The sequence below is a fragment of the Caloenas nicobarica genome, chromosome 6 (genome assembly GCF_036013445.1).
Source record: "Caloenas nicobarica isolate bCalNic1 chromosome 6, bCalNic1.hap1, whole genome shotgun sequence".
Taxonomy (NCBI): Eukaryota; Metazoa; Chordata; class Aves; order Columbiformes; family Columbidae; genus Caloenas; species Caloenas nicobarica.
The window spans coordinates 34549231-34563168 of NC_088250.1; the positions used below are offsets into that span (position 1 = coordinate 34549231).

At 37.9% G+C, this 13938-nt stretch overlaps 1 protein-coding gene across 1 annotated transcript in view; it reads right to left on the reverse strand.

Moving 5' to 3' along the window:
• NCKAP5 (NCK associated protein 5) overlaps positions 1–13938 on the reverse strand; it is a 215943-nt gene that overhangs the window by 121331 nt on the left and 80674 nt on the right. The window contains exon 4 of the mRNA XM_065637690.1: positions 2608–2757. Coding sequence (XP_065493762.1) covers positions 2608–2757 — 150 coding nt within the window. The remainder of the gene's footprint in view (positions 1–2607; positions 2758–13938) is intronic.

Genomic DNA, 13938 nt, shown 5'->3' on the forward strand with positions numbered 1-13938 from the left:
AAGAAAGTTTTCTGTGAAAATGATGCCTCCCTTCACACTTTTCACACTTAGATTTGATAATTTCCTGGTCCATATCTAAGTCCAAGATTACTACAGTTTTCCTCACATTGCCAGACGTTCCTGAAGAAAGCCACCACATACCTCACATCTACTATGCCAGTACTCTAGGAAGGGCAGAAACAATTAATTTCAAGTATGGAACAGGAACTCTTTTCCATACAGATACTCAAACTGAAAGAAAGGAAATAATCTATTTTATTGTATATGTACCAGCTAAACCAGCCATTTCTCCCCGTGCTGCTGGATAGCTTTCCTCATACGGTACTTTATTCACTTGTAAATTAGCTCAGATTTATCCAACTTTTTTTTGTTTTAATATGATCAGTTAAGAGAATGTATTAATGAGAGAAAGAAAACCAACTTAACCTGCTGAATCTGAAGTTTCATATAATAAAAATGTTACACCACTTGCTGAAACTTTTTCCTAGGTGTAGCTCACTCTAGCAATAGGGCAACAAATACAGGTAGGAGGGAGGGTGGAATAATTTTACAATGCTCTAACAGACTAGGCTACATGTTGTCATGAGCTACACTTGCGTAACAAACTAATACAAAGAGATATTAAAAGACTTCTTAAAAGTGCTGATATTCATGAAATTATATTAATAAGCATTAATGGATTAGGTCTCAGATTTTGACTATCACTTATACTAGGCTCTGTTTATAAGTGGTCTTCAGATTCTACAGTGCACAGATAGACCAACTTTAGTAAGTACTTTATTAGCCTTGATTTTATTAATCGTGTATGATACAGTACCATTTAATCACGTAAAGTAAGATTAAAGATTCTGACACCTGGAACTAACAAACAGTAATTTTTTTGTTTATTTCCATATAGACTAATAAAATATTTAGAATAATTATTCTGTAAACAGTAAAGGATTAGAACTGCTAATGGCATACAACTTAAAAAGAAAGTATGTCTCTTAATTAATGAACCATAGAGTCTTTGACATTACAATTTATATTCTTCAAGAGAAAAATCAAGTGCAAGAAAATGTAACATTAAACAACACATAATTAACAATGGTTTGTTTTAATTATCTCGGGTCATAATTAATGTTGGCTTTGCCATTCATCTTTCTACTCTGATTGCTACTCTGATTGCTCTCTAGACTATTCACGTAGATTAATTCTTGAAGTACTGGCATTCACCAAGATGTGGTTTTGAACAAGTCACTGCATGACACTGACATCAGTGAGGAGACCTGTTCACTGACCTTCCAGAACTAGATTCTGTCTGTCCATAATGTTACGTTATGTATCTGGGCAATTTGCCACAACTAATAAAGACTGTGACATTATTGAACAACTTCCCATCAACTGAGGATGTAAAGAACTGCAACTGTCATGCAGACTGATTAAAAACAAGGCGAAGCAAACACAAGTCATGCATATTTGGAAATAAAAGACAACAAGGAACGTACAGTCATTCTCCATCAACAGATAAAGCAAGACTACAGTAAACTGTATATTTTTCAGAGTTTTATGGGCCTCAAAAATTTAGTATCATGTTTTTCTTTCCCAGGGCAAAATTAGTTAATTAATATAAAATATGTTTATTTTCCAAACAGCCTAAGATTTTAAAGAAAAATTGCAGAGACTGCTTATACCTTTCAGATTTCAGATTCTGTATTTAGATCCAAACATTATTAAAATTGTTCATGTTTTACTTTTAACAAAGTCTACAACTCAAAATAAAAATTGTGATGCAAAAGAGCTATCACACTTAACCAAAAATGGACTGAGCCAGTGATGAAGCCTTTGTTTACAGAGACCCTACATAGGCAAAATGCCACTAAAGCATTCATTTATCCATACGTATAACATTCCGTAGATACTTGAATGGAGGTAACACTTAATGAGTAAAAAATATGCCTTTGTGTAAGTTCAAAATGATACTAAAATATGCACAGTCTTATTTTTTTATATGCTTTGAAACCCATGCTTCTACCAAGAGCACAAAATAAGTTTATACCTATAGTCTTACCTAAACTTTGGAATTACCACAAGGTGCATTATTTTTCACACCTCAATTTTCCAGAATTGCAGTAAAAATGTAGAGTGTGCAGTTCTCCATGTGGTCTACAAGGAAATAGATTTTCCACAATCTTGCAGTAAAAGGACCTGAGCTCTCCCAAGCAAGCAGTCCAGCTATTAAAAGTTGAGCAATAAACTACAATGAAGCAACACTGGTTTTATGGCAGTTATTAAACCACCTATATTAGTCTTACAATATTAATAATTGAAACAAAATCAGTAAAACCAATTTTTCTTCTTAAATGGTCTCAACAGAATTAAAATAATGTATGAAGTTCTTTTTAAAGATATCTGATGCTCAACATTGGAGAGAGATCTTTTCAGTGGTACTAAAATGAAGCTTCTTGTTCATCCTTGGTAAATGAATAACAAAAAACACACACCATATCACCAGTACAGGTGAACTGTGAAAAATCGGATTTATACTACAGGTTGATTCAGTGCCAATAACTGAACGAGGCAGGGGGCAGGGTGGTCTTTTATGTGTGAAACCATTGTACTTCTTACCTCCAGAGCTTTCAAACGCTCTAATAGCAATTTGGTTTTTTCCTTTTCTTGTTCAGTGTTGCTGCTTTCACTTCTTGAATCTTCATCTGCCGGTGTGTGAATTTTTTCCATGCCTTCTTTACGTTTCCTACTGTCTTCTGACAGCTTTTCCTGAAATGATTTTTTTAAAAAGTCATTACTCACAGGTGGAAATGAAGTTAACTATGCAAATATCTTCAGATCTCTCTTGTATATGAATGACAAAAAGATGGATCAAATTGCTAGTTACATTATTCCAGTACTAAATAAGTGGAGTCATGAGGGTCTATGAAACACGCTGCTATGCCAATTCTGCAGAAGTGTATGCACAACTTCACTGCTACATCTACATAAGATTTTTTAAAAGCAGAACTCATCATCTTTTTAATAAAATAACTTGCATTTTCTTTGAAAGGTGCAATAAAAATTGAGAACACCAGCCTTCAATTGAAGCATTTTGATGCATATAAAGCAGTTTGTTGAGGAAAAGCTAACATATGTTCATGCCTAATGTATTTCACCGTTCCTCATCTAGAGATAGCATTTGAATTATTAAATAATGGGCTGAGAACCAAGCTACCACCTGAATACTGATTTAAGATCCACACTAAAATATAACTGGAGAGAATCAAACTGACAGCAAAATTTCCAGAAGTGCCCCAGTCTACTGCAAGTCAGTCAGATTGGGTTATTATGTGCTGCTGCTGCTGAGTGGACTACGGCTGCTGAGTTTTACAAGAGGTCTATAAAAATCATAGGACTGAACAGTGAATCCTACTAACTCCATTAATTATGTGTTCAAGTTCTGTGTTGAGAGAGAGAATGAGATTGAGCAAGCAAAACACTGAGGCTACAAGCAGGCAATGTAAAGTATTGCCCAAGGCCACAAGGCAAGCATAAGGGGAAAAAAGAGCTACACAGATGTACGGAGTGAATGAGCATCTACGTGCAACACCAAGAGGGCGGTCTCTGCCTTGGAAATCACATTCTCTAGCTATAGAAGCAGATGCAGTGTGAAAACTAATGCGACAAATGGAAAACATGAGGTAAATCAACATCAAATAATGGGTGTCAACACAAACCTAGAGAAGTTCTTTAATGAGCATTTAGTTTTCATTGTGTGCATTTTGATAATTCTTATAAACGAAGGCACATACTTTCATGATCTTTGGGTTAGTCTATGAGATGCATTACAGAACACGAGCTTTGACTAGGCATAAAAATATGCATTTTCATGAAGAACTGATCCAGCTTGAATAACTGTGCATATATCTGATAACTCTTCGAGAGTTAACAGCAAGGCATTATCTTAATTAAAACCCATAAACACAACTGAATTAAAAATCAGCACCATGAATCACATTTCTAACAATGTCTTTTTAAAAAATTAACTAGCTTAGAAATTGACTATTACCCTGTTAAAACTTTAATCAAGAATCAATTTTATAAGCTATGGGCTTAATCACTGACTACTCTTACACAAACCATGAGGCCCACGTCTCATTCTGAGTCCCAAAACGCAGACGTCGGAGAGTCATTCTGTCAGGTTTCCAGCATAAGTGTTATCCTGATCACAAAGGAACCATAAATACAATAGTTGGTGATTTTTTTTTTTTTTAATTTTTTTTTCTTGCTTGCTACTCACTGGTGCAATGATCAAGCATCTGTAAAAGAGCCATTAAACCATTTTCCCTTCAAGTTGCCCTCATGAGTACATTCACATAAAACACTTCGATGAACTCAGGGAAAAAACTGACAATGGTATCTCTTCGACGTAACTCAAACACAAACAATCATTTTTAGGAAAGAGTGTGACACAAATCAGATGTGACTAGCAGTGGAAGAAAATATAAACATCAGCACAGGGACACCTTTCCTGCTCAAACTAGAGGGCGGCAATTTTGAAGGACATGTAGGAGAAAGCAGAGCTTATCACATTTCATCACAGAAACGGGAATAATGCAACTTCTCTCAGAGTAAGTCCCAGTCATCTAAAAAAGTAACCCATTCATTTTCTAATTACAAAATTTTATTAACTATGCACACAAGTGGAATAATCAAGAATATACATCCTGGTTTACTATGCTGTGCACTAGAATATCTCAAGATACTACTGTTAGTCCTGCTTGAGTGTTTAAGCACAGCTTACATATTTTCAAACTAGTTTATTACTGAGTAACAATAAACGAGTTTCAGTGTTTCAGGCATGGGCTAAAAAGGTCCCTGATATGTCACGTACCTGGAAAAGCTGCAGAGAAGAGGAAAACATGACTAACCTTAGAAATTATGATTAGTCACGCAGTTTGCTCAGGGTGCTGTCCTGTCACTTCAACCAGTTCTATCTGGGTGACATACAGAAAGGGTAGAGTGGAAAATCCATGCTCAAGAAAGCAAAGAAAACAGGTGCTCCTGAAACAGTCTTTGTGCTTAAGAGGGAGGATGACAAAGGCTTTGGGAACAACAGAATCCTCTTAAGAATGAAAAATCTGCTAATATAAAAGGCAGCTGCCTGCTGGGGGAAGCAGGCAGGGCAGAGAGAGAGATTTGCAAGAGGAGATGTGTATCTATCTCCTGCATGATGTTCAGCAAATCCTACAGAAAGCTCTGGAGTGAGCACGCTGAAGGCAGCAAACAATGGCGCAGAACCGCTTATTCCTTTTTTCCCCCTAGATTCCTATACTTCTTGTGTTACCTCAAATAAAGACCATCATTTGAACAGTCCCTGTTGTATACCTCACATATGGCACAATTAAAGACAGGCTGGGTTTTCAAGCTGAATAGCAAAACACTCTCCAGGTCAGAAGTCCAGCAAAGGCAGAGTAAGTGCTATCCTGCTGAACAATGCAGTTTCATTTCTGTGAAGAGGTAACAGATGGAAAGAGTGCTCTGGAAGTAAGCTGGACAGGTGCGGGGGGGGAGACAAAAAAAGCAACAACTCAGCTCTTGGTCTCCCCAGACCAATAATAGTTTAAGACACATGCCTGTACCACAAAAGGATGCAAAACACAGCAGCCTGATGAGAATTCTACAGTGAAGGCTCATCTACATCTCTAATGCTCTGCGTCAACGAAGAGACAATAAAAATATTAAATATTCAAATCTTACTAAAAGGAAACTAGGATTATGCTGCTCACTGTAGACCTGTTCCCAAGGAAATTAATGAGAAATGTAGAATCAAGTCCCACGTTGCGTAAGCTCCTCAAGCTGGTTTAAACTGTCATTGCTCTTCTGAAACCAACAGTATTTTGTAAATCTAAAATGACATCCTGCCCTGACCGTTATTTCTAAGTATTCAGTTTGTTCTATAAATCAAACAAATAGTACACTGATGATGAACCCTTTGATCAAACACTATAGGCCCTACAGCCCATGGAAAACAACAGATGAAAACAGACTCTGCGGTCTGGAAATGGCAAAGCTTTCTAGAATCAATGAGATGATATAAATCACTGAAGACATTGATCTATGAAGCTGTATAATGCAGGGAACTGACTGAGACTTATCAGAAAGCTGGTTTTCAGCTAGATGAAGTAGGAAGGAACAGTATAATAATCCTTCTTTCCACTAATAAACAGAAGTAAGAACAATAAATTAATAGAGTAGGAAATTCACCTGAAATTCCAAATGATAATTTACTGGAATTTGTAGAATATAAAGAAATATGCAGAATATAAAGCAAATCTTCTCCCTTGCACCAGCCTTTCAGAACACTGCAAGTCTTTTCACTGTTTATAAACAAAAGGAGTAACTACAGTGACAGAAAAGATCATATGGAAGCTTTTAGAAGATAAGAGACCAAACTGGCTATTTCAAAAATTATCTCCCCCTTCATCCCAAGAATGGCAAACAGCTGCTCACCATCTGGACACAGCGATAGTCACTGAGTGACTTTCCTCTAGGACTTGTCACCTTTTCAAGGAACAGACAAGTGTCAAAGGGACACTTAGCCAGCTATTTCTTAACTATTATTATTTCAGAAATTATTGTACTTTTCAACGTTTATTGGTGGTACCATCAAGTGTCTGTTCTGTGCCCTTCCTTCTGTCTTAAGATACATTCTAGGAATTACACTACACACACACAAAAAAAAAAAGGAAAAAAAAATGAGCTCACTTTGGAATATTTCCATTTGTAATTGAGTAAATGTCAGATGACAAAAAGAACAAAAAGGTAGCTAGCAAAAATCTATTCTAGATATTCTTTTTCACAGTGAAAACCATGATTAGGCACTAATTGGAATAAGTGCTCTTCTCTGGTAGTAACGACTAATACATGATATGAAATGATCATATATTATAGTTCCCCAGGTAATCCATGTTCCAACTTTTCCTAATTTGAGATTTTACAATGCAGGAAAACTACTTGCCCAAGGAAAAAGCCTTTAAGAAAACAGCAATAATTCACAAGGTTAACCAGCAGCACAACACCTGCCACTGCTCTCAGCAATGAGAAATGCAAAGTCCTGCACTGGGGGAGCAATAACCCCGTGTACCAGTGATGAAAAGACCAGATACAACGGACACAGTCTGGAACATGAGAAATTGCAATAAGATATTAGGATTTTTTTTTTTTTTTTTTTTTCCCATGGGGGTGGTCATATTGGTCACTGGAACGGGCTACCCAGGGAGGTTCCTGAATCACGGAGGTATTGCAGAGTTCACTGGACAAGTGGCTATAAAAATACAACACAGCACAATTTAATCCTCATGTAACTGGATCTGGACTCTACAGCACCAATTATAAACAGCAATCTTTCACAAGGACATGTGACAAAATTCTGCTTGAACCAAACAAGAACGAAAAAAAGATCAAGATCTTTGAAATGCTGATTTTCCCAATGAGCATTGGATGACATGAATTGCTTGCCTGGAAACTGATAAGTAATAATTAGAGATGATGTCTTTGCTATATAGAAGCAAAAGTTCATTTTCATGTGATAAACACAAGTCCTCCAGAGAAGTGAAGTGTTTCAGATGCAATGTGGTAAAGATCTCTCAGATACAAATTACCTCTATATCAATTTTGGGTGTCAGATTGTGATGCCTGAGTGGTGTTGTCGGTTTTTTTGTTTTGGTTTGGTTTTTTTTCCTTCTTTTTTCTTCCCCCTTCCCTTCCAAATTCATTTCAATTCTTCAGCTTCTGAAATTCATTAAAGACAATGGTTTTATAATAGTTACAAATTCAAATTATTCTGAGAGTCATGCCTGCCATTTTCCAAAAACACACTTTAATCACACTTTTAACCCAATAATAAAATATATGTAGGATATATAATTAAATAGTGCTTATGATTGCTCAGAACCACTTAGTTGAGAAAAAAACCTCAAATGATTCATAATGTAGTTATTAACAGATCATATACAGAGGCAATGGTAATGGGCATCCAAGAATCCAATCAATATTGAACCCAAGCTAAGTGGTTAACTCGGCATCTCAAATCATTTTGCGCTTTCCATGCTGACTCAGGAGGACTTTCAAAATAAGATATTTACAAAATAGTGATCTTACACTTCAGTGACTGAATTTGGTGACCCAGCTACACTATATACTATACTTCAAACACTCCTGCTGTACCAAAGGCAGACTCTTAACCTCCAAACCCAAACTGCAGTTTACAAATCCGTATAAAGAACTGCTTATGTAAGAATAAATTGTGACTGTTTTTTCTTGCAAAGCCATTTGTTAGTCTTGATGTATTCTTAGATGATGTACTTTCAGTCTTATTTCCACTGCGGACCTCCTAGTGTTCAGCACTATTCTTCACTGAGAGTGAGCCATATGAAATGAGAATTTTCAGACCATTGATGAAGTACATTAGGGTTTCTTTGTACTTTCATGAAAAAAACAGCCCCAAGCTATGCCCAAGTAGCTCAGTCTGAGTGCACAAGCTGAAAAAAGGCAGCAATTGCTCCAAAGACTACTGACTTACAATTCCAACAAGGTTAAAATTGTTTTCCACGGTACCTTGCTCCCCCACCAACATGACCTTTTTTTCGTTAATGTAATTAACACTTGTTTACTGTGGCTCAATCCCACATGATACTGTGGCAGTATCTTCTGATATGCTTTATAACCTGTGTCATTCAGTGAAACCTGAGATGTATAAAAGACACTTGTATGTTAAGCCAGAGCAATGCGAAGCTGGCGACGAAGCTGGTGAGGGGCCTGGAGCACAACTCTGATGAGCAGCTGAGGGAACTGGGGCTGTTCAGCCTGGAGAAGAGGAGACTGAAGGGAAATCTTACCACTGTCTACAACTACCTGAAAGGAGGTTGTAACATGGAGGAGGTTGGTCTCTTCTGCCAAGTAACAAGTGATAAGACGAGAGGAAATGGCCTCAAGTTGTGCCAGAGGAGGTTTAGATTGGATATTAGGAAAAAATTCTTCACAGAAAGGGTTGTCAGGCATTGGAACAGGCTGCCCAGGGACGTGGTGAAGTCATCATTCCTGGAGGGGTTTAAAAGGCGTTTAGACGAAATTCTTAGGAACATGGTTTAGTGCTAGGGTGAGGTTATGGTTGGACTCCATGATCCTGAGGGTCTCTTCCAACTGAAATGATTCTGTGATTCTATGAAGCAAGACTGAGGAATTCACAAAGTGTTTCCTGCGAGGTGCTTGGTATAGGAGTAGTCACTGATGCCAGTGTGACCTATGTCTGTCCCATCTGCAATTTTTTTTTTTTTAAATTTTCTTTATTTACTAAGGGGAATCCCATTACACATCATAACCCAGGTCTGAAAAAAATTATATAACCAAGCAAACAAGTTAGAATGCAAAAAAAGTTACATGCAACTAGACAGTGCAATCTAAATGATCTCCGAGTATAAGGCTACCAATACAACTTCTGGTTTTACTTTGCTTGCTTCTGTCTTATGTACTCAACTGTTTCCTCTTGCTTTATTTTCTCTCCGTGGAAGGACAAACTAAAATATAGCTTTGCTTTAGATAGCACATCAGCAAGTGTAATAATATATATTTTTGTTTAGCTAACAGCTTTTGTTCAGAACAAGCTGACCAAAACTGAAGGAAAAGAAAGGAATGCACATATATCACAAAATTTTACAGAAACATCCCAAATTGTTCACAGTTTAACATTACCGTTGTCAGGAAAATCATATAAAATTCTTTTTCATCTCTGGATTTCACTTACAAAGCGAACAGAGCGAGCAGTAACATTCCCTAGATTAAATATGTGAGTCTCCTACCACTCACATATCAATCTAAATGTACTCCAAATTACTCTTCACTCAAAACACTCCTCACTAGTACCAGCTATCACCCCTACTGAACAGTTCTGCAGTAACATTAATAAATTTCCTGATGATGCTTTTATTGGCTGTTCCATGTACCAGAAACACCTATTTCTTTTGAAAAAAATCAGATCAAAAAGGACTGCAGAAGAAGAAAAACCTCACAGTTAAGGTCACTATCAAGAGTACTTAGATCAGTAAGAGCAGATGGAGTTTCTCGTCTCCAGGTCCCCAGCTGAACGTCAGTCCCGGGTGTCAAAGTGAACCACACTAACCTAGGGACCAAATATTGCTATCGACACCATCCTGTCTTCAGTGAACGGATATTCACATGATCAACAGCACCTTCCCCCTGGCACTTTGTCAGCGGTGCAATCACAGGTGGGCCATGCTGAGGTGACTCTTCCAAGCCAGGGTGCAGTAGCTCCTCATGTTTGCTCTTCTATTGCCTTTGCAACATGTTAGACTTCAGCTACACCCAACAGCAGCTACCAGGACAACAACAAAATTGTTCTAGAAGCTAAGCTCTTCTTCATATGTGTATATATGATAGTATGAGAAGAATACACAGTGTGATTTTTTTTCGTGCAGATATTTTCTTATAAATTGGTTCATTATAGTACCATACTTACAGTAATCATACTTCCTCCCAGGAAAACTATGTGCAGCATTTAAACTTTCCTGAAGGAGTTTGTAAGTATTAAAGTAACTACACTTGACTGAAGTGATAGTATTAAAATATCTACCTTCAACTGAAGTACAAACAAGCTAAACTATTCTGAAAATTAAGTTCAGTAAATTTTATGTAATAGCAATTAAGGCAATAGAATTACTCTGGATAAAAATTGCTAGAAATAAGCCAATTTTTCTTCCCTTTGCAGCCCTTAACTTTTTTTTTTTTAATATAATGTTTTTTCACTACTTGGATGAAGACCAAATTACTCTTTTTAATAAAATGAAAAAGATCTTTTTTTCTTGCCACCAGAAAGTCTCCTAAGGACTTACACAAGTTGATCCAGTTTTCCATAGATGGTTTCTTCAGTAAATACCATGAAGAGGCTCTAAAGGACATACCTGAAGATGAGTATTAACTAGTATTCTGGAATGACAGCAATATATTCACTGACTAGTTCTCGCCATAAACACAATTGCAGAAGCTGATCTAAGAAGTTACCTGTGGGACTAGGGGACACAAAAAATTAGTATATTATTACATAACCAGGTAATTTTTTTGCAAATGCCAGGGAATAGCTGGTTTGACTCGCCATCTTTTCAGGGAAACTTCTGAAAGAAGCTCAGAAGGCATCTTCACACTAAAATAAAATGTAGGAACAACCATTCCGGATCAGATCAAAATTTCAACTTTTCAAATATGTTATTGTAGTTTAGTTTAAATATATCTAAGTGAAATTAAAAACAGTTTTCTTGATCAGCAGTGCACATTCTTTCCAAAATAAATATACTGATGTACTGCTAAGTGTGTTCTTCTGTTAAAATAATTTTCAAAGAGAGAATATTTGTGAATACAGCATAATCTCTTTTTTTTTTGGTCCCCTCAGAAAACAAGCATAATTTTAGATTTTTTCAACTTTTGAAAATGTCAAAAAAAGCATTGCTTTCTGCAGGTTTGAAAACATAAATGTAGAACAATTCAAAAAGCAGCGTAAACTATCTTTTATGGAGATTTGGAAACAAGGAGAGAGCAAGTGACATGGCCACAGATAAGACCCAACTTGTAATTCCAAGGAATGCAAACTGGTTTTTCAACTTCTCTCTCCAAACACTTTTCTCACTAGACAGCTGATTGCAGTAAATGGTCTCTCTATATTATTTCCTATTCATTATCCTTACACAGAAAATGCAAACGATTTGATAGATAAAAATGCTTTAATTTACTTGCAGACCCTCTTGCCCAACCAGAACCTCTTCAACACCAGCCCAGGATGGGCAACACTGTGTCAGGTCAACAAAGCACATCTGGATTGTAGTGGGGATCTGGACGGGCTACAGGGTGGTAAGACCTGATTAAAATAAAGTCCTCTTTTGGTCAAGAGCCAGGAGACACACTACAGACCTGGGAGCTCTAAAAGCAGCTGCCGGATGGGAGATGACAACAACTCCCTGGGGATCTCATTGCTCTGCCAAGACACAGAGCAGGGCTGGGTCCCAGGGCGAGTGTCCTGCCGCAGCCCCTGCCCGCCACCAAGTCCGGCTGCCCGTAGCCCTGGTTTATAGAATCACAGAATCATTGCGGTTGGAAGAGACCCTCAGGATCATCGAGTCTGACCATAACCTCACTCTGGCACTAAACCATGTCCCTAACAACCTCATCTATATGTCTTTTAAACCCCTCCAGGGATGGTAACTCCACCACTTCCCTGGGAAGCCTGTTGCAATGCCTGACAACCCTCTCCATGAAGAATTTTTTCCTAATATCATGCGTGAGGACCATATGCATGTCAAGAACAACAAGTTGGCCTTCGCGTACAAAGATACTGGCATTTCTCCAAGCAGCAGACAGATTATCTTAAAACTTGTATTTGCTATAAACTCCAGGAAGTTATTCCAGTCTCTGAGGACTACCAAGTAGAGGCATGTTTGAGCCATCCTCTTTTCTCTGAAATACATCCCTGAATGAGAAAAAAGGCAACCAGAAAAACACCATTAAGGGCAAGATTAAGGCTGCAGACAACCTGCTGTGCATAAATGGAAAGTCCCTGTATATATTAGGATGACCTTTATCAGTCAGGCTGTGAACCACATCATCACCTTGCTTTCCAAAGAGTGTCTTTGAATTTCTGCTATGCCTGTTTCATATGTATATGGTTCAGGCAGTGTATATGGGCTGATTTTTGTGGATTCATTCCAGAAGTAAGAAATAGAAGAAAGACATACCAAAGAAAGAAATACTGTGTTGTAGAGGAAAATCTAAATGTACAGTTATAATCAGTATAATACACGTCGGCCAATCTTCACCTCTTGTTCCTACAAATATATGGAGGATTCTGGAAAGGAAAGAACAGCTTGTTTTCTGAGGAACAGGCACACAAATGGCACATTTCAGTTATGAGACTTCGCTGTGTTAAACATAACTCAATTGCTTTGTTACTGTATTACAAACAATCAAAAAGGGAAAACTACCTGCACGTGTTCCTTGCAACAAAGCTAATTTTGAACAGTGTCTGAGGAGCACCGTCACTCTCCTTTGGAGGCAAGAATCCAACCTCAATTTAGTTAAATATAGGAACAAATATTTATCATAATTTTTGCACAGTGGTGGAAAACTACCAGAAGAAAAGCCATAAGGAATTAGTTGTTACAGAGCTAGCCCTGGATTTCTCTGTACGGAAAAGCAGTTCAACAGCAAATGCTCCTGTCCTTGATGGTCTGGGATTCCCTGTGGAGCTCCCAAGAATGTGGGTGGCTTCTCCTCTGTCCTTCTCTGGGAGACACAAACCTGCAAAGCTTGGGAGGCCTGGGTGATGCAATCTCTTCTGTGCATTTCCAATCCGGAGATATAAATTTAATTTTAAGGATATAATCCTTCTTTCTGCAACTGAAGTGAGCATCAAAAATCCTGTCTGGATTTCAGCTAGGGAGGGAGCTGGGTCTCTTTAGCTTGGAGAAGAGGAGACTGAGGGGTGACCTCATCAATGTTTATAAATATATAAAGGGTGGGTGTCACGAGGATGGAGCCAGGCTCTTCTCGGTGACAACCAACAGTAAGACAAGGGGTAATGGGTTCAAGCTGGAACACAAGAGGTTCCACTTAAATGTGAGAAGAAACTTCTTCTCAGTGAGGGTGACAGAACACTGGAACAGGCTGCCCAGGGGGGTTGTGGATTCTCCTTCTCTGGAGACATTCAAAACCCGCCTGGACGCCTTCCTGTGTAACCTCACCTAGGTGTTCCTGCTCTGGCAGGGGGATTGGACTAGATGATCTTTTGAGGTCCCTTCCAATCCCTAACATTCTGTGATTCTGTGATGTCTGTCCTGGGCTTTAGTGCACATATCGACAATTCCAGAATTATAAAAAACAACAAGCTCTCTTTTTCATCTATTT